Source organism: Panthera pardus, unplaced genomic scaffold (assembly GCF_024362965.1).
Source record: "Panthera pardus isolate Hobbes unplaced genomic scaffold, ASM2436296v1 HiC_scaffold_13, whole genome shotgun sequence".
Lineage (NCBI taxonomy): Eukaryota > Metazoa > Chordata > Mammalia > Carnivora > Felidae > Panthera > Panthera pardus.
In genome coordinates, this window is record NW_026526688.1 from 38,973,303 (window position 1) to 39,001,189 (window position 27,887).

At 39.3% G+C, this 27,887-nt stretch overlaps 1 protein-coding gene across 16 annotated transcripts in view; it reads right to left on the reverse strand.

Moving 5' to 3' along the window:
* PSD3 (pleckstrin and Sec7 domain containing 3) overlaps positions 1-27,887 on the reverse strand; it is an 800,398-nt gene that overhangs the window by 425,261 nt on the left and 347,250 nt on the right. For 15 of the 16 annotated variants that reach the window (XR_008421602.1, XM_053900975.1, XM_053900974.1 and 12 more), the window contains 2 exons: positions 22,289-23,369; positions 19,262-19,657 (listed from right to left, as the gene is read on the reverse strand). Coding sequence is in view for 14 of the 16 variants with exons in the window: in XM_053900975.1 (XP_053756950.1) it covers positions 19,262-19,657; positions 22,289-23,369 (1,477 nt within the window). In the remaining 2 variants the exon portion in view is untranslated. Of the gene's footprint in view, positions 1-7,062; positions 7,462-19,261; positions 19,658-22,288; positions 23,370-27,887 lie in introns of those variants that run through there. The other variant, XM_053900987.1, reaches the window with a different exon arrangement.

Here is a 27,887-nt window from a genome sequence, read left to right on the forward strand (position 1 = left end):
TGAATGAAGAGAGAATTTAAGAATTTAAATACAGATAGAGGTGCCTGGGTAGCTCAGTCGGTTAAGCATCTGATTCTTGATTTCAGCACCCGAAGGTCATGATCTCACAGTTAGTGGGATCAAGCCCAGCATTGGGCTGGGGGCTGACAGCTTAGAGCCTGCTTGGGATTCTCTGACTCCCTCTCTCTCTCTGCCCCTCCCTTGATGGTGCACGTACTTCTCTCTATCTCTCTCACTCTCTCTCTCAAAAATAAACATTAAAAAAAAGAAGAAGAAGATTTTAGATACAGACAGAACTAGGGCCAGAGCCCAAGTCTTTCAACTCCTAGCACAACACTCTTCCTACCACTTGCATCACCAGCAGACATGGGACTACTGTAGACGCCCACCTTCCACAGACAGGTCTGGAAGCAACCCCTGGGCTCATCAGAGTCTCACTGGTCTTAGATGTGCAATGGCCACAGCAACTTAAAGTCCCTGTCCATCAGTGGCTACTGAGGCTTAGCAAGATAAGAATGTGGACTGGAGAAACAATAGGGGAGACATGAGCAAGGTTGAATATTCAGAGAAAGGAAAAGATCCCATGACAACCTGAATTCTAAGGATAAAGGAGCTAGGAAAGGCAGAAGAAGGAAAGCAGGGAGGAGAAAACATGCTATCAAAAAAGCAAGTGAAAAGAATGGCATCAGAGCACAGAAAGGATAGCTAGTGGCCATATAATATACAGTATTTTGAAGGGGGAAAAATCCCTAAATCCTGTTATTTTTTTCACAATGAGACTTTCTCTGCAAGTTGTTTAAGAAGGTATATCTAATTCAATTTTTAATCAACCAGATGTACAGTTACAGCACACTGCTATCTTCAGGTATGTTTTCATAAAACTGAGTATAACACAAGATAAATATTACTTCTACACTAGCCAACCATGGGTAGATTTTAATACTTAACACATATTGGGCAGGGCAACCCCACCCTTGGCTCACAACCTAGCTTCTGCAGATGAATCTCTCAGCCTATTTCCAGAGCTGGCCCCATGGCTGTGTGGCCCTGAGACCTCCCAAGAAGACCTCAATACCACAGGAAGAGATACTGCTGACTCAGGAGATGACCAGCTCTCACTTTGAGGCAACCATATGAAGCCAGGCATGAAGTTAAGAATCAGTACGTAGCAATGTTGGCCTTTCAGAATCTACTGACTGCAACTCAAATGTAAGTGCTATATATTCTCTCTCATATTAGGATATTTCTGAGAATAGTCTTTCGTATGTGTGTAATAGTGGGTGCCTATTTTGTTCAACCTAAATTTCCCATGAAATATTTTAATACATTTTTTCCTTTAAAAAGAAAGAAGTTATTTTCAAAGGATTAGGCTGTGAAATCCATATTGCTTACCAAGGAGGAGCCTCTGAGTGATCAATTTACCAGGACTCTACAGAGAAGGTGGGCAGTTTCTTGTTACATTAAAACATGCCAACATTTTTTGGCTCTGTGTCAAGTGGGTATTTTGGTTCCCTCATTTTTAAGCTTAAGAAAATACCCAGCAATTTCCATGGTAAATTCAAAGTCATAATCAAGGATAGGACACACTGCCAGAAGCCAAGCTATCCAACCAGCCTGATGGCAGGGCCTGGGCGGTGGACGGATCAGGACTGCAGGGCAGCCCACCGACAGTGAAGCTTCTTGTACTTCCACTTTTATGTAATTTGGCCTTAATAAAAGTATTAAGGGGAGTTGTCTGTTGGGGAATTGCCCTCGACAGGCCCCCTGGGAAAAGAACCATTAGGGAAAGAAATAAGGTTCCGCAAGGAAATTGTGCGGCCCTACATTTAGCCCTTGCCACCCCTTATAAAGACTCCTCTATCTAAAGGAAGGATAGCCCCATACATTTACCAGTGAAGGAAGGAACACATGGATTTGAAAGCCCCACTCCGGCAACAAAGGAGTGTATCTATGGGCACAAGTTACTCCAACCCCTAGGCCCACTCGGCCCCCAGGAGGCATTCAGATGATGACTGAACCTAGTCGGTTAAGGTACAGAATGGTTCATTAGTTCCTAGGCGCATTGTCTCTCTGAGAATGCATAAGGCGTGGGTTCCTAAGGCCCTCTTGGCCCCCTCCTGGCACCTCGGACCGAGGCGAACACTTTTGTTCCTCAAACCACAAATGGTTCGGGGAAACAACTAAGAGGTCATGTCCCTGTAACTGTTCCTCATGAGGTGTTGAGAGATAGATGACCTTTCATGGAAACAGCAAAGCAAAAGCTTTATAGATTATAAACATAGATACATAATGAAAATAATGTAAGAAATTAATCAATAAGGAAAGGGCAGGAGGGAACATTATGAGAAAATAACCATGTTATTCCTTAAAGGGTGATTACACATAGGAACATTTTTAGAATTCGGTAATGCCAGAAAACGTAGGTGACGCACGCTACAAGGAAATTGCTAACAAATATAATGCTACGTTTGCCACAATAAAGTAGCCAGTCCAACACACTGCTGTTGTCTGTGTCCATTTTTATTTTTATTTTATTTTCACTTTTTCGCCAACGCCATTCATCCTTCGGGAACGCCTGGACCTGCTGGAGCTGGACTCCAGCAACACACCAGCTTCCCAAGGACAAGATGCCAGAAAATGTAAAGCCAAACCTATTTTGTACTGACTTAGTCCTTAGGTTTAGTCTTCATTACCTTCTAAAACTGTTGGCCATATCCCCACCTCGAGTCCTGAAGCAACCCTTATACAGTTGACATTTAGATAGGCATTGATTTGCTTGGCACAAAGTATATGCAAGGTAAATATATGAGATTCCCACCTCTGGGAACTAGCAAGAAGTGTGAAATGTTGATCAACAGAATCTCTCTACTTGTATTGCAACTGGAAGGGTCTACAACAGAAATAATTCCTAGAACACATGGTCCTACACTTGGGCTACTCAGCCAATCACATAAGAAATCTGTGTTCCACTCACCAACCATTGCCTTTTTAAGTCATGAGTCTTGGAATTCTTTAGCTGAATTGTTTAAATAAGGACACTTTGCATGGGCCTCTGACAGCTGGCTCAGCTGACCAAAGAACTCACTAAATACAAAAGTTACTATCTACATAATGACTATCTCATGCTACTTGGGCCCATCCTAAGCCTTATGATTTGTGCTCTGCAGAGACAGTTTTTAACTGTGTTTTGTTTTGTTTTTTATCTTAGCAGGGAAACACTGAAGAAATACAAATGTTTCCCTATCATTCCATCACCTAGAAATGCACTCTTGTCCTGGGAAAGCAAGACTAAAATGTCCACACATGATGAATGTGTACCTCTAGTCAACAAGATTTAGATAAAGAACTTAAGAAACCAAGTTGGATGAACAATACTGAGAACCAAGCCACAGCAATGCAAGTATCTCACATACAGCCTGGCAAAAGGCCCCTCCTCTGCCCTGAAGGGATTATTGCCTCCAGCTCAAACAATATTCATTTTCCATTTCTTCTCATGGTGGCATCTCTATTTCAGCTACCATCAAACAGTTACCAGCTACCATCACCCATCCTTTTTCTTTCTCTCCCTTCAGGTACTCATAGCTCCCATAACAACAGATCTGAGACGTGGAAGCCCTGATCAAAGATGACTAGTTCTAGATGTCTATAAAACAGAGCATGTCAAGGTCAATGGGTCACAGGCAGGACAATACAATACTCACTCCTAACCACTCTGTCATCCTTAAAGGGCTCTCATTATATTTAGGTCTCACATGTCAGCACAGCATCCCTCAAGTTGGTGTTTAGCCTCATTACTTACTTGTCTTATCTTTCTGAAGATAACTGTCCTAAGTTGTTTAAAAGAGAAAGCAAGAATTGGCAAAAATGGTGGATATAATAAGGTACAGAAAAGACAGAAAAAGGAAGGTATCTAGTCACCATCTCCATCCCACATACAATAAAGTTTTCTGTCCAACTGCTTTTTGTTTCACAGATGAGAAAACTGAGAGAACAAAAGAAGAAGGACCCTTCCTTCCCAGGTCTCACAATTACTAGCAGAGTTGGGCCAACAGAGATACTCAGGCCTCAGTTCTCAGTGCTTCCTCTGCTAAAAAGTAGGGTCTTAATAAAGGACCAGCTGAATCAACAAAAGGGAGTGGCTTACTTGAGAACATTCTGAGCACAGAATTTATATTGCCCTCCCCCTTTCTGAATGTAGGTTTATGCAGCATTCAACAGCAGATGGGACAAACCACATTCACAAAGAGGTGGGATCAAGTCCAATGACACCAAATACTAGACAACCATTTCTCCTTCTCCAAAATACAGATAGTTCAACATACGCAAGCCAATTAAGAGGAATAAGCCAATCCTTTCAATAATCGATTAAGAAAAACAAATTTAAATTTGTTTTAAATCCACAGAGCACTTTGCAGTTTATCTAGAACTTTCATATACATTGTTGTATCTGACCCTCACCATAGTCTCATTTTCCAAGTAAAGAAACAGAAAACCAAAGAAACCTTGCCCCAGCTCACAGCTGGTAAGCAGCAAGGCTGGGAGTTGAGCCCATATCTTCCAACTCCACATTCAGTGCATCTACTTGTACACTACCTCCACCCAATGTTAGTAATGACAAAAAGCCAAGCACAACAATAGCTCAAAGGGCTGACTGAACCACACCCTCTAGCCAGCTAAACAATGACTAAAATCCTTGCTGGAACCCCAAACAGGCTCTGCCTCCCCAGAATTCCAGGATTGAGCATTTTCACAGTAGGTTCAGACCCAGGCATCTGAGAAAACCCCAATGCCTCACTATCCTTCATGAACTCTAGCCTGATCACATGAATGACACTAGTGTGGCTAGAGCAGGACCTGCCAAGTTCATTGGGCTCTTGGTGACACAACCCAGCTGTGCAGGCAGGTTCCCTACAAGGGAGCTCCCAAACATTCCAAACATTGTGCTGCAGAACTGGAGGGAGGAAATAAGCTGCAGAGGGAGCTGGCAAATCTGACACAACCTTCCATTCCACATTTGCACTTTTGCACCAGTAAAGCAGTTTAAAATATGCTCCCCAAGAGTGGCACAGACCATGACTTAAAGAATACACTAGAAACCATCAGGAGGTTCTGAGAAGTGGGAACAGAGTGGGAACAAAGAGAACTTCAATTTCAATTTTTACCATTGGTACATATTCCTTTCATATTTTTGAAAACTAGTTCAAAATTAAATTTAAAATCTATAATGACTGCACTGGAAAGTCATGGAGGCAAACAGAAAAACTTACACTAGATTAAGTTAACTAATAACACACAAGAAAATCATTTTAAACCAAAGCTTTGGAAACACTGATCTAGACATGAGACACAGAAAGGAATGGTCTGATTTTGACAATCATTTCAGCTGTACTCCCAATGTGGGTCACTTTCCTCCTGTGAGGTCCCTATGTGGGCAGTGCTGGGCTCCATATTCAGAGATGATGGAACTGAGACACAATCAGTAGAACGTGAGTATAAAGAAGTTTTCACAAAGTGTTGTTGGATTTGCATTAATCTACCCATTTTTCTCCCTCAGCCCTTTTGACACCCAAGGCTCCATTTGAGAGATGACTGATGGGGCAGCGGGGGGCTGACTGCCATGGTGCCATGGGGAACAAAGCACTACCTGGAACCCTGCCACATTTACAGTGTGAGCATATGTACCCACAACTCCACATTCATTATCACCATTCTCTAAGGTCTAAGTCCTCTCACGTGCCTGATGTAAGGAAGAACAAGTTAAAAATAACGATAGCCTAAGTTTATTAATATTTACTGAGCTTTTATTACCACAGGAGAAATTCTGCGAAGTGCATCCCATGCACTGCACCTCAGTCAATCTTCACAACCACCACCTCTCAGGAGAGGTGCTATCACCATGTCTAGATCACATACGAAGAAACGGAGACTGAAGAGTGGTTAAGTAACTTACTAGAGGCCAAACTGTAAGAAAGAGAGCTAAAACTCAAACAGTGAACCTATAATTCCCAAGTCCAGGCACTGTGCCTCTCACAAAATATGTTTCACATCTTTTTTTTCAACTATTCTCTTTTGTCCTTTATTATTAAAGCTACAGAACAAAATATCCAATTAGAAAAAGGCATTTTTTTATACTAATGGGCTATGTAAGATAAATGACATTATAAAATACTGGAAATATAAATTTAAAATTATGGACTTAAACTCTGTAATCAAGGCAAGAAATTTCAATATACCCCATACATACCCACCAACACATCTGTTATAATCAGCTGAATGTCCTGTACATTCAAATACTAGGGTCCTCACAGGCTCTTGGGTGTTCATGAGCCCTTTGACCCCAAGCATCTCAAGAAGGGACAAAATACCAACACACTGGGCTCAAGCTCCCTTCTTTACCACTGCTGACTTTATTTATGTCTTGCACTTGTCTGTGCCTATTGAGTATGAAAAAAAAAGAGGCCTTCCCAGAGATAAACTAAGAAGCTTAAATTCCCTCAGTTCCAGAAAAAGATACTCCCTATGCTTTTTTTCTTTAGATAACTAGCTAACCTTTGAAGTTTCAAACCTAATACTAAATTCTAAGACAAATCATGTTTCTATACTAACAGCACAGCCAACATTCCCTTAGAGCAGATGTACACCGAAATGAGAATGACAGCCTTGCACAGTTGTCAGACAGACCCCACTAAATGACCAAGTTCAAACTGGGAACCTTCCAATGCCTGGATGCAGTTTCATAAAAAATAGATGAAATTAGCACACTATAATCTAGGAGCACCAAGCTACGTCTAACTACCTCAAAAGAGCAACACAACTTAAATGAAAAAATCGCAACATGCCCAAACATTACAGACCCTGTAACAAATATACCCTCTTCATTTCTGTCAGCCTCGTTTAGAAAACAATGTATGTGAACTATCATTTTCCTAAGTTTCTAAGACTTTCTTACCATGCTTTCCAGTTTAAATCAAACAGTTTAAAATCCAAGCAATTTTCTGTAACTACAATTATACATAACCCAGTACTGCCCAGGACAAAGAAAATAAACTGAATTCCAGTTACCTCCGTCAGCAAACAGTCTGCCCATAATTTTGCGAGGAATACAAAGAACATTCTCCCGTTCCATCTGTTCAACAAATCTTCATCTTCAGCAAGGGCTCTTTTAATGTACTTCTATAGCTGCTCCGGTTGTAATTACAAACTGCTACACGCTGACTCTGCAGTGACATTCTCCCAGAATGCTACTATGTCCCTCAGGGGCTGAGGGATAAGAACTTGAAAGAAGTTACAGGAGAACTCCCCCCGCCCCCTCCACTTAGCCTCAACAGGCAGCTTCCCTCCAAGAGATCTGCTTCAAAAGTCCAGACCCAGTGAAGTCACACATGACCTCACAAACCTCCAATTTAACTCTTCAGAAGCCAGACGGCAAGCTGACAATAGGGAGAAAGGACAATTGTCTTAGTTGATTTGGAGTGTTTGCTCTTTTGGGAGAAAGAGGTTTGTCCAACATCATTTCAAAAAAGAAAAGAAGAAGAAAGTAATTTCAGCATTGTTCTTCAATAATAACACTAAGGTTTTTGAAGTACTGTTTTTGAAGACTCTAAGTTCTGGCAGCACACACTAAAGAATGCCTGAAAGAGGAAAAAAAAACCTAATCCATTTAGATTTTATAAAATTCACACTTAATCTTGTGATCTGTGTTTTCCTATTTTCATTTCTACTTTTGTTTCTGCTTTTCCGCTATCGTTGAAATTAAAGTATTCATTTTCCCTGTTGTTCAAGTTCCGCGTCAGACAACCAGAGGTGGACAGGCAACACTCACAGCTGTCAGACACAACAGCAACCGCCTGCAGATGCATCTCAGAAACCGGGAACTATAGGAGTCCCATAGAAAGGCCAGTCAGCAGACCCAACTAATGGATAACAGAGTCCACATTCAGTGCCCCTAAAGGGAAAGGAAACTTCATTCTGTTTCCCATGCTTTTTCTTTGGACAACAGCTGTTTTTGTTAGGATATTGGAATTACAAGGATCCAGGAGGTAGAATAAGTAAAAATTACTTTATAAACAGAAGTAGATAAAATTATATCCTCTCAAAGAAAATGTAATACGCCCTTTCAAGAATGCCTTGATTCACCCAGAAAATGATTACAACTTACTGTCCAGCAATTTTGTTCCTAAATATATACTTAGCCTAGAGAAACTCTCCCATAAGTGCACAAGAAACAACAAATTAGAATGTTCACTATCAGGCCATTTGAGATAACAAAAATACAAGGCAGCCAAAGTGTTCATAAATAGGAAAATGGAAAAATAAATTACAGTATACATCCATGTAATGAATACTATACAGCAAATTAATAAAGTAGGACTTTATGAATCAGTAATAATGAATTTGAAATGTTGAGCAAAAAAGTGAGTTACAACAGGAAAGAAGAAGGTAACATTTATATAAAGTCTAAAAACATGAAAAAATACTATCTAGTGTCTACAGATGCACACTTGTATAGGAATGACAGACACCCACAGGCCATGGTTACCCTAAGGAAGAGAAAGAGAGGAATGCAAACAGGGAGGCATTCACCAAGTTGGCAATTCATTTGCAATGTTTCTTTCTTAAATTGGCTGGTGAGATCACAAGTGTTTATTATTTTCCATACCCTTGGGATGCCTAAAATGTTTCAGAAGTTGCAAAATGTCAACTGCATAATGCCTGCCTTTGAGCACAGTGGCACCTGTTCAGTCTGAAAGATTAACAGAAGAGGCAAAGAGGTTCACAGTCCCCTCAGCTCCCAACTCTCAAGTCCCCAAATTCAAGCAGCTGTTACTAATTCTGCCTCATTTTGGCTCTGTCTGGACAGTCACCCTGCACACTCCCCACCAACAATCATTTACACACATCCACCTCTGCCTTCAAAACCCACCACAGAGACGCTTGGGTGGCTTAGTCAGTTAAGCATCCGACTTCGGCTCAGGTCATGATCTCACGGTTAGTGGGTTTGAGCTGCACGTGGGGCTCTGTGGTGACAGCTCAGAGCCTGGAGCCTGCTCCTGATTCTGTATCTCTCTCTCTCTCTCTCTCTCTCTCTCTCTCTCTCTCTGCCCTGCTCCCACTAGTACACTGTCTCTCTCTCTCTCTCTCTCTCTCTCTCTCTCACTGTCTCTCTCTCTCTCTCTCTCAAAAATAAATAAGCATTAAAACACACACACATACACACACACACACACACACAAAAGCAACACTTCCAGGAGGGCCTCTACAACACTTCCTGGAAGTAGCCTCAGCCTCAGACCCTTACTGTCTGGCTTTCTAGGCCTTGTAGTAAAAATACTTGTGAAGTTGTCCGCCTCTTCTCTGGCGGACACCAAGTACCTAGTATAGAGGAGCTGCTAATTAAGTTCTTCACTAAACAAAAACCTAGTCTCTAATATGTGCTGGACCCTGTAACACTGAGTGTCAAGACTAAAGACTCAAGAAGATCACTGCCCATACCTGGCTAAGTACATTACAGGATGAATCCTAAAACCATTGTTAAGGGAACTTTTATGGTTTTGCTTTGCAACATTCAATACCTCTTATTTTCTCTGTACTAAAAATTTTATATTACTACTCTTAACTAGAAAATGTCATATTCTTTGTGTTGCAGTGGAGCTGCTAAATAGATAAACACAGTGAAACAAACTGTCACTAAAAATCCTCACCTTCAAGTAATCTAAGGCTCTTACAATTAGTATTACAGATATACAACATCCTAAATCGATCTGACCACAGCTCTTTCATATCAGGTGACTTTGAAAAAGTTTTAAAGAAAATAGCTTGGGGCACCTGGGTGGCTCAGTTGGTTAAGCGTCCGACTTCAGCTCAGGTCATGATCTCACAGTCTTTGAGTTCAAGCCCCACGTCAGGCTCTGTGCTAACAGCTCAGAGCCTGGAGCCTGCTTTGGATTCTGTCTTCCTCTTTCTGTGCCCCTTCCCCACTCATGCGCTCTCTCTCTCTCTCTCTCTCTCTCACTTTCTCTCTCTCTCAAAAATAAATTAAAAAACATTAAAAAAATTTAAAGAAAATAACTCAAGCAGTGTTATTACTAATAATAACGGACAACATATTTTGAGTACTCCATCAAGTGGAAGTAAATTATTATCTCTTTTCCCAGGTAAGAAAGTTGAGGTTTAGGGAAATAATTTACCAAAATTTGAACCAAGGCAATCTGACTTAAGAACCCACACTGTTTATAAGAAACCATACCGTTTCCTAGCAGGAAAATGGATCAACCCCAATTATATTTCTAGAGTAAGGATGGGCACCCCATGATCACTACACCAAAGATGAAGCAAGAAATCATTACAAGGTTCACAGCCAGGACCACTCACTGTTACAAACCTCTGTTAGACTCATCCCTGCCACTAGCACAGTAACCCTGCTCACCTGAGAATAGGGACTATCTTACTTAGCTTTATATTCTGCCTTTAAACAGTTTCCAGTGTTTCTCAAACTTTAAAGTACTCATGAATGACCTCAGAATTTGTTAAAATAGTTAAAATACACATTTTGATTGAATACATCAGGGGTGAGGTCTGCGTTACACATTTCTAACAAACTCCAAAAGGAGAGGTTGACTGTCCAAGCTGAACATCAGGATCACCCGGGAATTGTTTTCATATTTTTTTTAACGTTTTATTTATTTTTGAGAGAGCATGAGCAGGGGAGGGGCAGAGAGAGAGGGAGACACAGAATCTGAGCTGTCAGCACAGAGCCCAACGTGGGGCTTGAACCCACGAACCGTGAGATCATGACCTGAGCCAAAGTCCAACTGAGCCACCCAGGCACCCCAAACAGTGATAGCTTTAAAAGATTCCCAGGTGGGGGCGCCTGGGTGTCTCCGTCAGTTAAGCGTCAGACTCTTGGTTTTGGCTCAGGTCATGAGTTCAACATCAGGCTCTGAGCTAATAGTGTGGAGCCTGTTTGGGATTCTCTCTCTCTCTCTCTCTCTCTCTCTCTCTCTCTCTCTCTCTCAAAACAAATAAACTTTAAAGCTATCACTGTCCGGATGTCACCCTCCACCAACAGAATCAGAATCTCTGTTGGTGAAGCATGGGAAATTGGAATTTTAAAAAGCTCCCTATGTAACTCTAATGTGCAGTCAGGTCAGATAATCCTATTCTAGAGCTTTCCTACTTTAGCTTGGTCCACAGACCACTGTTCCAGACCAGTGCCTGTCAAATGTCAGTTTATGTAAACCACCTGGGCATCTTAAAATGCAGATCCTAAATTAGTAGGTCACAGGTGGGGCCTGAGATTCTGCAATTCTAACAGGCTCCCAGCTCAACACCACTGCGAAGCAAGGTGGTAAGTAGAAAGATTAAGAATCTCAGTAGTTCAGTGTGTGACTTATAAGGCTTTCCTTTAATAATTCTTAATGGAGAGACCAGTAGAACACTACAGATGGAGGTTTAGGCGCAGGCATATGAAATATCATATGCGGTGTGGGGATTATGAAGTCAAATTATTGACCTAACATTGGTTTAGATGTAGTTTGATATTAATCTTCATTAGCATGCATGAGAAAGATTATATTGAACTTACCATGGCCATGATACTGAATATTAAGGCTCTGTTAGGAGCTTGAGTCAATTTAATACAGATTCTGTACATCAGTTGATAGAAAGCTTAGGAGATCCACAGTAGAAAAAGAAAAAAAGATTAAGGCACTGGAAATGTACCCATCTGGAGTTCTGATAAATTGGTACTCCTATGTAAAATACCTTCATATAACTTTCTCTTTTTGCTTCCCCAAACAACAAATCAATGGATAATATTTCTCATCCAGTATTGCAAATCTTGTGTTAAGTGACCTCTGCTAAAAGGAAATGCTGTTGCTTCCTTTAAAAGATAAAAATTGCACTGATATATGAATAAAAAAATGGCTATATCATCTCAATCCAGTTAAAACAGTAACTGTCAATCAGATTTTTATTTAGACCCATGATTACCCTTGTAATAATATATACGTCCAATGTCATTTAAAGTCTTGAGGTGACTGGGCAGCTCAGTTGGCTGAGCATCCAACTCTTGATTTCAGCTCAGGTCATGATCCCAGGGTCATGAGATCAAGTCCTATATCAGGCTCCATGCTGAGTGTGGAGCCTGCTTAAGATGCTCTCTTTCCCTCTGCCCTTTTCCTCTGCTCTCCCACTCTCTCTCTAAAACAAATTTTAAAAAATAAATAAAAACAAAGTGTTTTAATATGGTCTTTGATAAAAGATCATCCACTTCAGCAAGCATCCCACAGCACTCTTCATACTAATATCCATCATTATCCAGGGCATTACTTTAAGTTGTGAACTAGAGAATTAAAATGTTTCTAGGAAACCCTATTTCAAATCCAGGACCATTTCCTGAAGTCATCACCAATTTATATAGAAGGCACTCAACAAACAGAGCCCCAAATCACCAAGGCCAGCCAGGGCCAGGACTGTCTGAGAGAAATTAAAAGAACATCCATCAGACGACTAGAGCACTGAGCTTCTCCCTGCTAATCAAGGCACTGCTGGAGAAACGAAGCAAGTACAGAAGAGCGCCCAGGAAACTCACCTTGGAGGGCATTTCCTACAAATACAGAATCAAAAAGATGCACAAGCAGCACCCAAGTGCTCCTGTGTGTGCATCTCTGCACCTGGCCTCAGCACACCCCTCATCACCCAAGAGTTCGTTCATGCCCACAGCTGCAAGCCTCACATCCAAATGGTAACTCCAAAGTCCTGCAGCCAGCCTTCAATCTCACACTCCCACCAGCACTTCTACATAAAGCACCATCGCTCTCCTGAAATTTAACCTGTTTAAACTGACCTCACTACTAGCTACTCTCCTACAAACCCCACCGATCTCCCCAATTCCTATTACTTCTAGATTCAGTAAGTCATCCACGCTTGAAGTCTCACAATGATTTTGACTCAGCCTGCATGTCCTATATTCAAACATTTGCCAAATCCTTGCATCTGTTTTTCTTTACCAGGTTTTTCTTGTGTATTTTCTTACATCCCTTAGATTATTATTCAGACTACTACAAAACTCACAATAGGTTTAAAATAAATATCCACAAACTAGAACTTAGCAAATTCTTACAACAAATCTATAAAATGAGTGGTAAGGTTATTTCCACCTCACCAATGGAATCACAGGCTGTCTGGAGTAAAACAAGATCAGGCAGCCAGTAAAGAGGATGACGTGACCTCCTTGTCTTCTGATCCCAAATCCCCATATTTATGCCACCCTACCACAGAGTGTTGTACTTTATGAAAAGAAAGTGGTATTTCAGGAAGTCCAGCAATAGGTGTGCCAGATAGTTAGAGCTGAGAGGACAGTGCTGGCAGCTCAGAGACTGATACAGGACTTGAGCTCATGGCACAGTAGCATGATGACATAAATTTTGATTTATTTATCTCCTATGATGTACACCAGGCATTGTTAAGCTACTTGATTTTCTTTTCTTGATTTCTGCTACCTGACTAATCTCATTTGCTTCTCCTTCCTTTACCAGATAGGTATTATACATTGCATTTTACACGTGGAAACGTTCTCACATTTTCTGTAATTACTCAATATCACACACCTAGTAAGTAACTGAGACAGGATTCAAACCCAGATAGGACTGGCTCTGAAACCTAGCAGAGCCCCCATCACTCATCACTGAGCAAGGATCCCTTTGTGGTAAATAAAAAAACAAAATCCATTATAAGTGCTTGGAAGAGAAGCTGGAAAGAAAAAAAAAAAAGAACCCATTTTCTGCAAAACTAGTCTTCAAACCCAAAAGAAAAGGACTAAAGAGATTACTAGAGCAAGAGCTACCCAATAATAAACCTATGAGACTGCGGAGCTTCCTGCTCCCAATGATACAAGAAAAATCGGAAACTCACTGGTCAGCCAGATCTCTAAAGACAATTTCACAGGATCAAAATCTTTTCCTCACTCAGAAGCTTAACTAATACCACATTATTTTCATTCTTATTTTGATACTTATAAACTAAAATGCCTGCAGGTTTTAAATTGAAATGTCAAAAACATTTTTGAAATCACACTTCACGTGCTTTTTCCTAGACAAACACTAAAGAAAGAGAAAAACTAAAGAAAAGGGATACTTTTAAACACCAGCATTCCATTTGAAAAGAGGGAAAACAAACAAACAAACAAACAAAAAAGGAAGGCAAAAAAACCAAAACTATCAAATTTGGAGTGGACCCAAGACTGACTGAAGCACTCTCCTCAGGCATATCAGTTGCACACTGATGTAATTCACCTCTTCTGCTGTATTCCTCCATATCCTGAGCGGTATCTGAAAGAAAAGCCAGGAGGCTGAGACATAAAATTTATCTATTATGCTAAACAGTTAATTTTAAAATGCAGTTTTATAAGTTTCAGAGAACCAAAAGAGAGGATCCTGCCATGTTACTATATTTGGTATCTCTCTTTTCCTATCTGTCCAAACCCAAGCTCAATAGAAATGGACAATATTTAGCTCTGTGAATGGTCACAGTGACAACATTTGTGCCTTATAGTCTTCAGGTCACAACTTACTGATTGGAGTTGCAATCATCAGATGATAAGCCAGCAAGGGAGAAGCACCCAGACACAAAGGAACCCATTGGAACATGTACAACTCTAAGTCTCTAATTATCCTTTCTAATTCTGGAGCCATGTGACTGGACTTCACACAGCACTGCTGACCCCATCAGCCTGAGTGCTATGTAGTGGACCACAAAGGGAGGGGATGCTCCTCTTTGCTCCTTCATTAAAATATTGTGTTACAATCACAGGGTGAGTTATTTCCTGACCGACATGCGGCTCCCTCGCCAACATTCAGTGTCCAGAGCACTTCAGAGCACCTGAGAGTATTTAACTATTCCTGTCCAGATTTATTCCAAGGTCTTAAGAGGTTTTTTTCACCTTATAAAGAATGATGTATTTGATATCAAAAAGGTATATAATCCTTCAAAAGACAAATAGTGAGCACATGTACTCTTTAAAAATGCCCTTTCCAACTTGATACTAGAATACTACAGATTTGAAATGTTTTCTTCTTTGATTTAAGTGGAGAGAGTAACAGGGAAGAACAACCCCCGCCCCTGACCACCAATGCATGGCTAAATCCAAATTGGAAGGCACTGCTGAGAGAGAGAACTAAGTTTTGCTGAAGTGATACAACATCCTCATTAACCTTCCTAACCACTTGCACCTTTCTTTAAAGAAGCAACACAAAAGAGAATAGTGTTATCTTGCATTCAAAAGAAATCACTGTCAAATACTGCCACTGAAATAACCTTTTTTTTTTTTCTTTTTTTAGAGAGAGTGAACACACCCATGCTGGGTACACAGGCTCCACACCCAAAAGAGCCCAACACAGGGCTCGATCTCATGACTGTGAGATCATGATCTGAGCCAAAATCAAGAGAGAGTCAGACACCCAGGCACCCCTGAAATCATCTTTAATGACAAAGTAAATCACATACTGAAGTAGAAAAGGATTTTAAAATATACCTAGGCAATGCCAAATATATTTTTGTTTTGAAACCAAAAATAAATGGGCTCTGGAGCCTGATTGCCTGGGTTCAAACCCTGGGCATGCAACTTACCATCTGTGTTACTTTGAGTAAGTTACTCAAATGCGCTATGCCTCAGTTTCCTCATCTAGAAAATGAGAACATTAATTGCTCCTTTCTCCTAGCTTATTATGAGAATTACATACCATGTGTTTACTAAATAAAAACTATAGGATGCCTATGATATAGAATTGTGCTTAGAGACAACCTAAGTAATATTATAATCTTTTCTACTGGCTGACAGTTAATATTTTATACATTAAAATCAATACCTCAACAGAGATGGGCTTAATTTCTTGGTTCAGGTCTAGTTAGAATCAAAGAAGCATTATCAGGGAGACGGTCCTATCATCATCAGTCATTAGTCATATCATAAGTCGTGTATCATCCCCTTTTCTTTGTGCCTTCTTGAGAGTTCACTTTATTCAATATAGTCAGACCCCACCCCCCCAGTCCACTGCCAAGGGAACAGGAGAGGCCAGTGAATAGAGACAGAATACTAGGCATGTACACTTGTTTGATTTATCACTTTCCTTATACAAATGTCACATTTATTAATAAAATCGGAAAATGTTTTTTCACTTGAATCCTAACACTTTGGCCCTGAGCACGTTGTTGAGGTAAGTCAATCAGGCTGACTATTGGGCAGTCAGCATTCAAGTCTGGATTTCCTTAACAGGCTCCATAGTCTACTTCCTTACCTCTGCAGAAGAATGTTTTAATGTAAAGGAAATGTTTAAAAGCCTGCTCATTGATTACTTTAAAAATTTGTGGAGACATGTTTGTTAACAATTTGGTAAATTTTTTTCTCAAATTGAACACACACACCAACAACAACAATAAATTCTACAATTACCAACTCACACTTCTGGTTCCATAGACATATGGCATTAGAGAAGTTAGATTTAGAAAAAGAATAAAGGTATGAGACCAGGCTGCCTAGAAGAGCAAATGTATCTAATCTAGGAGTCAGACAATTTGAACTCTGGTAAAGGATCTCTCACAGGTAAATCCATCCCACCAAACTGGGACTCAGATTCTTTACTGTAAAACAAGACTATCTAAGGCCGCCTTCAAGCTAAAAAAAATGTCATAATTCTTCAACCTACAATTTTTCTGGTGCTGCAACTTAAAAGCACCAAAAAGACAGAGGGGTAAAGAAAAGCATAAAAGTTATTCCAGTTTCTTTAAAATTTTTTAGGAAAAAATAAATAAAACTTCTTAGATCATTGAGCCCACCCTACATTTTTAACCCTGAATGGACACATAAATCATAAAACAAAACCTTCTTCACCTGTAACCACATATTATATTATGCCAACTCGAAGAACACAAATAGGTCTGTTCAAGTTACCAGAAGTGTTAAAGGAAGAGAAGAATGACCACTAGTCAGGAATTACATGGAAGAGTATCAGAGCTGAAAGAAGTGTGGCTGACACATCCCTAAGATGCTTCTCATTCATATTAGAATTCAGTCTTTTTTTTTTTTTTAATTCCAGTTAGTTGCACAGTGTTAGTGTCAGGTGTACAATTTAGGAATTTAACACTTCCATACAACACCCAGTGCTCATCACAAGTGCACTCCTTAATCCTCACCGCCTAGCTCATTGATCCCCCCACCCACCTCCATTCTGGTAACCATCAGATTGTTCTCCATAGTTAGAGTCTGTTTCTCAGTTTGTCTTACTACTGGCCAAGATCTCAAGGTTTGACAATGCAGGTAATGAAGCTTTATCTTCAGATTGCCTAAAGTGTACTGCTGTCTAAATCTGAGATGCTAAAATATACTATAACTTGCCAAATACTCTTTCTTAACTATCTAACTCTGCCCTACTAATAATGACTGGCACCCACACTGGCCCCAATGATGACTACTTCCTATTGTAAATAAGCAAACCATACATTTGATAAACATTTCACCTAATTCCTTCCTGATTTGACTTTCTGATGTTCATCTCTTTTTATTTACTTACTCTCCCTGAAGCTTCTGCAGCAAAGCCTCTCAGCCCAAAATACCTCAGCTCCCCCATCTATTTTTTGGGTCTGTAATATAAACAACTTCAACTCACCCCAGAAAGCTGGACTGAAGTTCTAATAAAATTATCTGCATGCCTATACTATTGCATTTTATCTCAATTTACAGTTATCAGAGATGATGGTGAAACAAAAGGGCCTTCCTCCCACCCCAAGGGGAGGACCATGGTCCTCAGAAACACCTTACCCTCAGGGACACCCCCTCCCACCCCAGCCCCGGAAATAGAGAAAGTCTAAATGTGGACTCGCCAACCAATTCTGACTCACACCTTTACTCAAGCTCCTACTTTGCACCATACACTGTGCTAGTTGCTTTAATCTATATTAACTCTTTAAATCTCACAGCTACATAGCATGCTGGATAACATTAACCTAATTTTGCCAATAAATAAAGTGAGTATCAGAGAAAATAAGTGGCTTGCCCAAGTAATTCAGACTAAGGTCTTCTGCTTTTGAGACTAGTGTTGTTTCATTATATCACTAGTGACCCAAGAAAGCAATCAACATCCATTTGGATGTTCCATTTCACATGGAAATGCATAGCTACAATTTATAAATGCCAGTCTTGAATGTGTTCATGCAAGAATTATAAACCTATAAACTGGTTATAGAAAACACTCAACATAAGATGCTCACAAAGAGAGGTTCATTGGAAACCTGTATAATAAATACTGACTTTTAAAAAAAAGTGCTGACACTATTTCATACAGCTTTAAAATAGTTTATCCCCTTAAATCTCCCCTTGACTTTGCCCAACACACACACACACACACACACACACACACACACACACACACACACACTTTAACTGAGGAAAATTATATCAAAACTGAATTCATAAAATCATTAAGAAGTTTAGCATTCTCTACCCACTGATAAAGATGCTAAAAAACAGGTGAATGACCCAAAGATAATGAGCAAGAAGAAATGAAATGCTGGATAATCCATAAATAGACAAAGAATAACTAAATGACAGGTAGGGCACATGTAACCTATATAATTTGTCGTCTTACCTCCCAAGTAGACTTAAATCCTAAAGCAGAGAGAGAAAATAAATATTTATAGCCTTAACCAAGGTATTAGCTCTATCAAGCATCCATATAATCGGATATTTCCCATCTCAGGAATAGAAGACTGCTCAACAGAACAGGACATCACAGAGCAAAGGCCTAGAAGATACTTGGTTGACCATCTAATCCAACACCCTCAATTTGCAGTTAAGGAACTTCTGGCCTAGTCAAGCAACCTGCTCCAAGCCAACAACCAATATCAGTGCCAATACGAAAGCCAACATCTCTCAGTGTTCTTTTCATAGCACCATACCACTGCTACCAAAGGTACACCATGGCAGCTAACACCTACTCATCACCCACAAATATTTGCTCGGGATACAATTTATATATTGTAATCCAGGAAATACCACCATATACGATAACCACAGCTTCCCAATTTGGGAAACTGCTAAAGCGCACTCTGACTGTCCCTAAAACCCAAATTACTTTCTACTCACAGAATTCACTTATATCCACAGAAACTGGCCAAATGCTCCTCAGATATATTCCACTCTCAGATTTCCCAAGGAGAAAGTGATACAAAAACCACCGCATGAAATTAATGAGGATAGAATTAGTACCTTCCCCAGAAAGCAATCTCTGGTGTGCCTTTCGTGTAGATGGAGTCACTGGTGTCATTCAGCCCGTTGGTGATCCCACTAGAATAACCCATCACTATTCCACCATCTGCTGAGACACTCAGGACGTCTTGCTGTCCTGCCACTGTTGTCCTCTCCAGAAACTGACTGCCTTCTTTAATGCGCTGCTGTATCATTGGAGTGAGAGGCATTTCAAAGCTAAAATAGCTATCAGGTTCTGAATATAATGTCTCCAAGGACTCAGCACTGTAGTATAAGGAAGTGTTGTCCAAAATGGTTTCAAACTGGGAGCTGTACACATCAGTGGAGTCCTCTGTATAGGCAGGCCCAAGGACATCATCATCTCCTCCCCTAAAGTGCTCCTCTTGCTCAAGAATCCTGGAAAGAAAATAAGAATAAAGAATTTCAATATTAGGTTAATATTCTTTTTACTTTTTCCCTTTCAACCATATAACCATGTAAGAAAGATAATATTCTGTAAAGCTAACAATTTTGTTCTTTGGGTTATGTCTTAATATATTTGAAAAGGAAGCTATCACAGAAACACATTCGGGTTGAAGAACCTCTTAGCATACATGTGCTGTCTAAATAATTTCTGTAGTTTCAAACTAATTTCCTAGTATGTGACTATATTTGAATGAAATATTAAATTCTCATTTTAGCCAACTAAACTCCACAAATTCAAATTGTTAACAGCCACTGTCATCCTTAATTTTAACAGAACACAGATAAATATACTGTGTAAACTTAATGGAGTAAAAATACACTAAACTTTCATCGGTTTATTAATACATTCTGATTTAAACAAGACCAACTGCCCTCAAGAGGATGAGATTAGAATCCAAGGGCCGCCCCCTGCCGACAACAAGGCAGCACTGCAGAGAGTTTTCAGACCCAAAATTCGACAGCCAGCGAATGACCTTTAAAAACAAAAACAATTTTTTTAAAAGCCAACAAACATGTTTATTGAAAGGCTAACCAAAACAGTGAAAACCTATAAACAATTAATTAGTATGCAGCACTGTGTTCAAATATTAAAAATGAATATTAGGATAATTAAGTAAATTTTTTTAAACTCCATAACAGCAAAGCTCAAGAGTTAGAAAAACCTGGGGCTGAATGTTGGATGTGCCAATTACCAGCTATATCACTTTAGAAAACCTTACTTAATCTCTCTAAGCCTCAAATTCCTATAAATAAGAATAAAAATAGAAAACTACCTCACATAAATCTATTATGAGGATTCACAATCAACAATACAGTTGTCTTTGCTGTTTTTAAATTATAAAGGTCTACCACACACCAAATAGTATTCTGGGTTTATATCTCTTAATGGCTTCTCACTGCCCATGGAATAAAATGGGAAGCTCCTCCCTACCTCTCCATGCTCATTTCCCAACCCTACAGCTCCTTATGCACCAACCACACTATTGAGTTTCAAATCTTCTAACTTTCCATAAAGACTTCATTTCACACAACTCTAGGAAGCGCACATAGCTAGGCAATCCAGCAGCTCCTTTGCACATTTTGTTCCCTTCCTCCCTGGAATATTCTTCCCCATTTTCTGCCTGATTAACTCATATTCATTTCTCAAGTCTCAGCCTACTTATCATTTCTACAGAAAGGCCTTCTCTAAGCCATCAACCGAATTTATTTTTTTCTAGTATGTCTCTGTTATTTTCCTTCCCAGAACCTACCACAATTTGTGATCCTATAATTATTAACATGTTTATGTAGTCAGTGTTTATCTTTAGCAGTAAACGCCATGAGGGAAATGACCACAAGTTATTATCTATTTTGAACATTCTTTTATGTCCAGTATTTAGCAGGGTCAAGAACATCACAGACAGTCAAAAACTATTTGTGGAAGAAGGGAGAGGGGAAGGGTGGAATAAATTAATAATATGCACAATAGCAAAAGTGTATATTTCAGCGGGACTATAACTATTGAGCCATGTGCCACATATCAAGGCTGCTTTTGAGGGACATCTAGAGATTTTGTGTGTTAGGGGGGTTGGGGAGGAAGAAGTGGAGAGGAGGAGTCCTGATAACCTTCCTAGAGGAGCATCACTCTAGGTGGATTTGTTAATTAACTACAGAGGAAAATGTATTTCCTTACACCAAACAAACAAACAAACAAAAACCCTTCAGCCTTGACACAGATGTTCTCCCACATAAACTAAAAAATGTGATGCTATGAGGACTGATGGATGAAAAGATGGTACAAGTTGGAAATGAGAGTACATGACAAATGACTTTGCCAGAAGGAGCACTGTATGGTCAAGACAGCAATGAAAAGAAGTGAACAAAGATGAGTTATGTCTTCCATTTATCCAGGCTCTAAGCTGATATGGATGTCAGAAATGTATGGCAAGATCAGGAGATACCATATCATGCTAAGCTGATTTATCAGGCCCAAAATCAAAACATATGCTACTTGTAAGAAGGGATTCTCATGTGAATGCCACAGAACAACTGAATTCGAAAGTCTACTTCTGACCTCCTGACCTCCTTTCTAAACCTAGAAAACTGAGGCAACCCAAACCCAAACCTCTGCGTTCACACATGTATGCGGCTTGTATATAGGCACTGGTGTTGCACACAGAAGAAGTGCCTAAGATAGGATATAGTGATTATAGGATATGTCAAGAGTCCAAACCTTTTCATATTATTAAAGATAACTGTGGGGTATTTTAGTTACCTTAATGTTGGAAAAGTTGAAACCTGTCAAACATAAAAAACGTCAGAAATGGATCCACATGAGTATGGTGTTCACAGCCTCTCTGTAACTCTGCCTCCCCAGTTTATGCCTAATGCACAGCTTTATAACAAGATCACTTTTATATCTTAGAGACTTAGAAGGAATCTGGCTTATAATAAATTCTCTTCCATTCTATAATAACAAGGACCCAGGATATTATGTTGAGTACTCATGGCCAAGCACAGGATAAAGATCTCTTATAATGTGTACAAGGCATCACAGACAGCAGGATGACTGTGGGAGCTCACCTTTCCTTGTCTCTCTCCAGTTCAGGTTTCTTCTCAAGATGTTCCTTGTTTTCCTTTAGGAAGACTTCATCCTCTCCACTCTCAACAAGAGGCAGAGGGGAAAACGTCCCTGAGCTGGTGCCCAGCTTCTCTGATGATCTCCAGGTTTCATCCCAAACACTCTCAGTTAAACCAACTGAATTATACAAACCAGCACATGAAATGAGATGGGTTGGCACTCTGGAAAGTTCTCTGTTTTCAGGAGAGGTGCTCCTTTCCAATGATATCTCAAAATCCACAGGATGCTGTATCTCTCTTTTCTCCCCTCCTGTCCACAATATTTCCACCCCTTGAAATTCCACGTGTTTGACCCGGCCTGGGCGTCCTGTGGAGCTACCTTGATCAGACCTCTTCTCTCTCAAAAGAGCAACACTGCCTGCAGAGGTATGCGTCACTGCTGGGCTCCCCAGGGAGGATATAGAACAAGCTGGCTCCTGCACATGGACAGCCCCTTTTCTACCATTATTAGTTATCTTGGAAAGCTGTGCCTGAGCTTCTCCGGTTAAGAGTACAGTCTGATCCTTCTGGATGCTCAAATAAAAGTTCTCCTCAGTCGTAACTTCAGCTGAAAGAGGTATATCTGGTGCTTTTTCTTGGCCAGCAGGAAATAATTTTTTGGCTCCCTGTCTCTTTGTTTTATGAGGGACAGTGTCCAGCTCTTTATCCACCTGCTGAACTGAAAAACTAGAAATAGCATCTTTGTCCAGTACCTTTGTAGCCTGTAATGTTCCTGAAGCTTTTCTGGCCTCTGTGGCTTTCAGGGTTGAAATCAAGGAGTCAATGGGTTGTAAACTTTGTTCCTTGAGGTGACTTTGAGAGAGGGACTCTCTGACATCTTTTGGTCCTTCGGTAACACTCTCAAGCCCAGACTGGTGGCCATGAAGAAGCTGGACCCCCAGCTGCCCTTGTGGGCAGCCTGGCAGAGACTCTGTATCAAACCCAAGAGAAGTTCTTAGGCCTTCTCCACTATCCTCCATGGTCCCATATTCTGGAAATTCATTTGTGACATTTGGTGGGAGTAAAGTGCTTCCTCCATGATCACCTACGAGTAGAACAGAAGGGACACATAACTTGTTTTGAACAATAGGTTAGAATATGTAATGATAAATATCCACACATATTAGGTACTCAATAATCCTTATTTGATTCTTTCACTGTCTCCTGCCCTCAACCACTCTGCAACACATCCTTCTTGTAACTTTGCCAATGGTCCCTTCCATTTAGCTTACATGAAAGTAACCACAAAGGTTTTAGTATAGAAAGAGGCAATCTAATGACACATGCCATATTTCACCCTCCTTTTGATAAGGTCCCACACAGAAAACTCAGTTGCTGCACATGCAAAAAGAGACTAAAATAAAATACCTATCACTTTTATGTGATACCATTTATGAAGTAGTAACTAAAATATTTATATTGGGCATAAAAACAAACAGCCTTACGATCCAGCCAAAAGTATCTGTGCAGTGCAATCTCTGAGACAGAGCCTCAGAACAAAGATATGATCTATCTAAAGTCAGTAAATACTTTTTTGGCTGGAAGGCTCCCCTTCACTATTAGATTTCTCTGGGGGGGTGGGAAATGCCTCCAGAACATCCCTGGACAATGAGACTAAAGTCAAAATGGAATAGGATACTTCATGTGTTAAGAAAATTTTCCAGGATCCCAGCCACATAAAATTTAAACGGTGTGTTACGTAGAACCCCAATATATGAAGCAGTGAAAACAATAATTAGTATATTTTTACTACAGTGAACCAAATTTACATTTTCTTACTAAAATAGCAGTCATTGAGAACAATGAAAACATTCTGATGAAGAAAAATTTTAACTGAGAGTTTATGGAGACCAGTTACAGTTACATCAACCCCACTATCCAATTTTCTTCCAAACTTGGTTTTGGTTACTTTGTATCAAGAAAATTCTCATCTACAGTAGAAATGCAGTGTACTCACTTTAACAACTTTATTCAAGAGGACATTTGTTGTGTTGTTGTTGTCATTTTTTTAATGTTTATTTACTTTTGACAGAGAGAGAGAGAGAGAGAGAGCACGCGCGAGCATGAGCAGGGGAGGGGCAGAGAGAGAGACACACACAGAATCCGAAGCAGGCTCCAGACTCTGAGCTGTCAGCACAGAGCCCGACATGGGGCTCGAACTCACAGACCGTGAGATCATGACCTGAGCCAAAATCAGATGTTCAACCGACTGAGCCACCCAGGCGCCCCTGTTGTGCTGTTGTTTTTAAAGCACTGTGAATTACAACCTTCCTATTTGGTGAAATGTTAGATAAATGTCTGAATATTTACACTGAACATGAAAGACTTGATTCTAAGGCATGTACAAAATGAACTTAACTTAGAAATGTGTTGGGGCACCTGGGTGGCTCAGTCAGTTAAGCGTATGACTTCGGCTCAGGTCATGATCTCGCGGTCCGTGAGTTCAAGCCCCGCGTCAGGCTCTGTGCTGCCGGCTCAGAGCCTGGAGCCTGTTTCAGATTCTGTGTCTCCCTCTCTCTATGACCCTCCCCTGTTCATGCCCTGTCTCTCTCTGTCTCAAAAATAAATAAATGTTAAAAAAAAAAAAAGAAATGTGTTAACATATGGTATCCCCCAGTATGCAAAATATACAATCAGTAATACATCTGAGAGTATATACTGTTTAATATTCCATTTTTTAAACAATTAGAAATATATTTTTAAAATTAAATTTGAATAAGGTATGGATGGAATCCAAGAAGCACTTCTCTGTGATAGCAGTATTTATAACACCTTCATAAGACAAGACTAAGAGAATGTGGCTTGGTGAAATCTGAAGAGGGAGCATCTCTTCAAATCCTGACTTTGAAAACAAAGATAGTTAAAAACAGTAAGATTCCTTTTCCTCAGGTGCATATTGACATTTTTCCCTCTTTTAAGATTCAGTGGTTTGTAATATGCTCCCAAAATTATACTATTACCACTCTCTAATTCCAGAACATTTCACCACCGCCCCTAACAGACCCATATATATCAGCTGTCACTCCCTATTGCCTTATCTCCTCAGCCCCTCATAACTACCAATCTTCATTCTTTCTCTGGATTTGTGTGAATCTGAACATGTCATAAAAATGGAATCCTATAATATGTGGCATTTGTATCTGGCTTTTTTCACTTAGCACAATGATTTCAATGTTTATCCACATTGTGGCATGTATCAGAACTTCATTCTTTTTTATTGCCAAATAATATTCTATTGTATGGATATACCACAGTTTCTTTATTCATTCATCAGTTGATGGACATCTGTGTTGTTTCTACTTTTAGGTTATTAGGATCAATAAACATTTGTATATAAGTTTTTGTGTCTACATTTATTTTCAATTTTTGTGGGTAATACATCTATGAATGGCATTTCTGGGTCTCATGATAATTCTGTTTCATGCCTGAGAAGCTCCCAGTTTTCCAAAGCAACTGCACTATTTTACATTCCTACCAGCAAAGTTTGAGAGTACCATTATTGTCCATCTTTTTTTTTTTTAATTTTAGCTGTCCTGGTGGGTACTGAATGGTATCTCACTGTGGTTTTGATTTGCATTTCCCTAGTGACTGATATTGAGCATCTTGTCATATACAAATTGGTAATTTGTACATTTTCTATCTATTCAGATCCTTTGCCCATTTTATAACTCAGTTACTTGTCTTTTTATTATTACGCTATAAGAATTCTTTATATATTCTGGACAGAAGTTCTTTATCAGATATATACTTTGCAAGTATTTTCTCCCATTCTGTGGGCTGTCTTTCCCTTTAGTTGATGGTGTCTTTTGAAGCACAAAAGTTTTTAATTTTGATAAAATCCAACTTATCTACTTTTTCCTTTCATTGCTTGTGCTTTTGGTGCTATATGTAACAAATCATTATCCAATCTAAGGTCAAAAAATTTATTCCTATGTTTTCTTCTAAGATTTTTACAGTGTTAGCTACTACATTTAGATTTTTAATCCATTTTGAGTTAACTTTTGTATATGGTGTGAAGTAGAGACCCAACTTCATTTTTCATGTTGGATATCCAGTTGTCCCAACACTATCTGTTGAAAAAACTTCCATCTCCCACTGAACTGCCTCGATATCCTTGTAGAAAATCAACTGACCATAAGTTTAAAGGTTTATTTCTGGACTCTCAATTCTATTCCATTGAGCTAAAAGCCTATCTTGTTGCTGGTATTACACCATCTTGATTATTATAGCTCTGTGGAAAGTAAAATCAGGAAGTGTATGTTCTACTTTATTCATCCTTTTCTAATTTGTTCTGACTATTCTGGGCCCCTTGCATTTCCCATATGAATTTTAGGATCAGTTTGTCAGCTGATATTTTGAGAGAGACTGGGGTGAATCTGTAGAGTACTGGAATCTTAACAATAATACTATTACATCTTTTGACCTATGCTATAGACTGTCTTTCCATTTAATTTTCTTTAATTTCTTTTAGCAAATTTCTATAATTTTAAATACACAAATTTTGCATTACTTTTATTAAATTTATACCCCTTAGTGTTTTATTCTTTTTGCAACTATTAGAAGTAGGATTCTCATTTTTAAAATTTCATTTGCAGATTATCCATTGATAGCACATAGAAACACAATTGGTTACTGTACACTGAACTTACATCTTGTAACCTTGCCAAACTTTTTAAGTTCTAATAGCTTTTTTATGGATTCCTTAGGATTTCCTATATACAAAATCATGTCATCCATGAAAATAAATAGTTTTACTTTTTCTCTTCTTTCTTATCTGGATGTCTCTTATTTATTTTCCTTGTCTATTTTCCCTGGCTAAAACCTCTACTATAATGTTGAAAAGAAGTAGTAAGAGCAGACAACCTTGTCTTGTTCCTAAATTTAAGAGAAAGCTTTTAGTTTCTCACCATTAAGTATAATGTTAGTTGTGGACTTTTCACAAATGCCTTATATCCGGCTGAAGAAGATCCCTTCTATTCCTAGTTTGTCAAGTGTTTTTATCATGAAATGGTGTCAAATTCTGTCAAATGCTTTTTCTGTTAACTGAGATGCTCATGTGGGTTTCATCTTTTTTTCTAGTAACCATTATTATATCAACTGATTTTTATATACTGAACCAATCTTGCATCCCTGGAATAAATCTCATTTGGTCAGAGTGTATAATCCTTTTTATATTTTGCTAGATTCAGCTTTCTAGTATTTTTGCTGAGCAATACTGGTCTGCAGTTGTCTTGTACTATCTTTGTCTGGTTTTGGTATTAGGGTAATGCTGGCTTCACAAAATGAATTGGGAACTATCCCTATATTGGTACCTTTTTACAACTTTTAAAAACATTGTTCACGTTTTACACTTTTTTAGGCTTTTAACAGTTTTCTCTGTGTTCATCAGTTTCTTCAGCACTTCCAAACTATAAATTTGTTGTTAGTATGCAATGAAAGAAAATGGTCAATAATCTAAAAAGATGTTTTTCTTTCTTTAACATAGTGAAAGAGCTTAAAGTAGATAGAGAAGTATTTAGTCCCCAGTAGGATATATTTCCTTTAGATTTTAAATGTTTTTCAT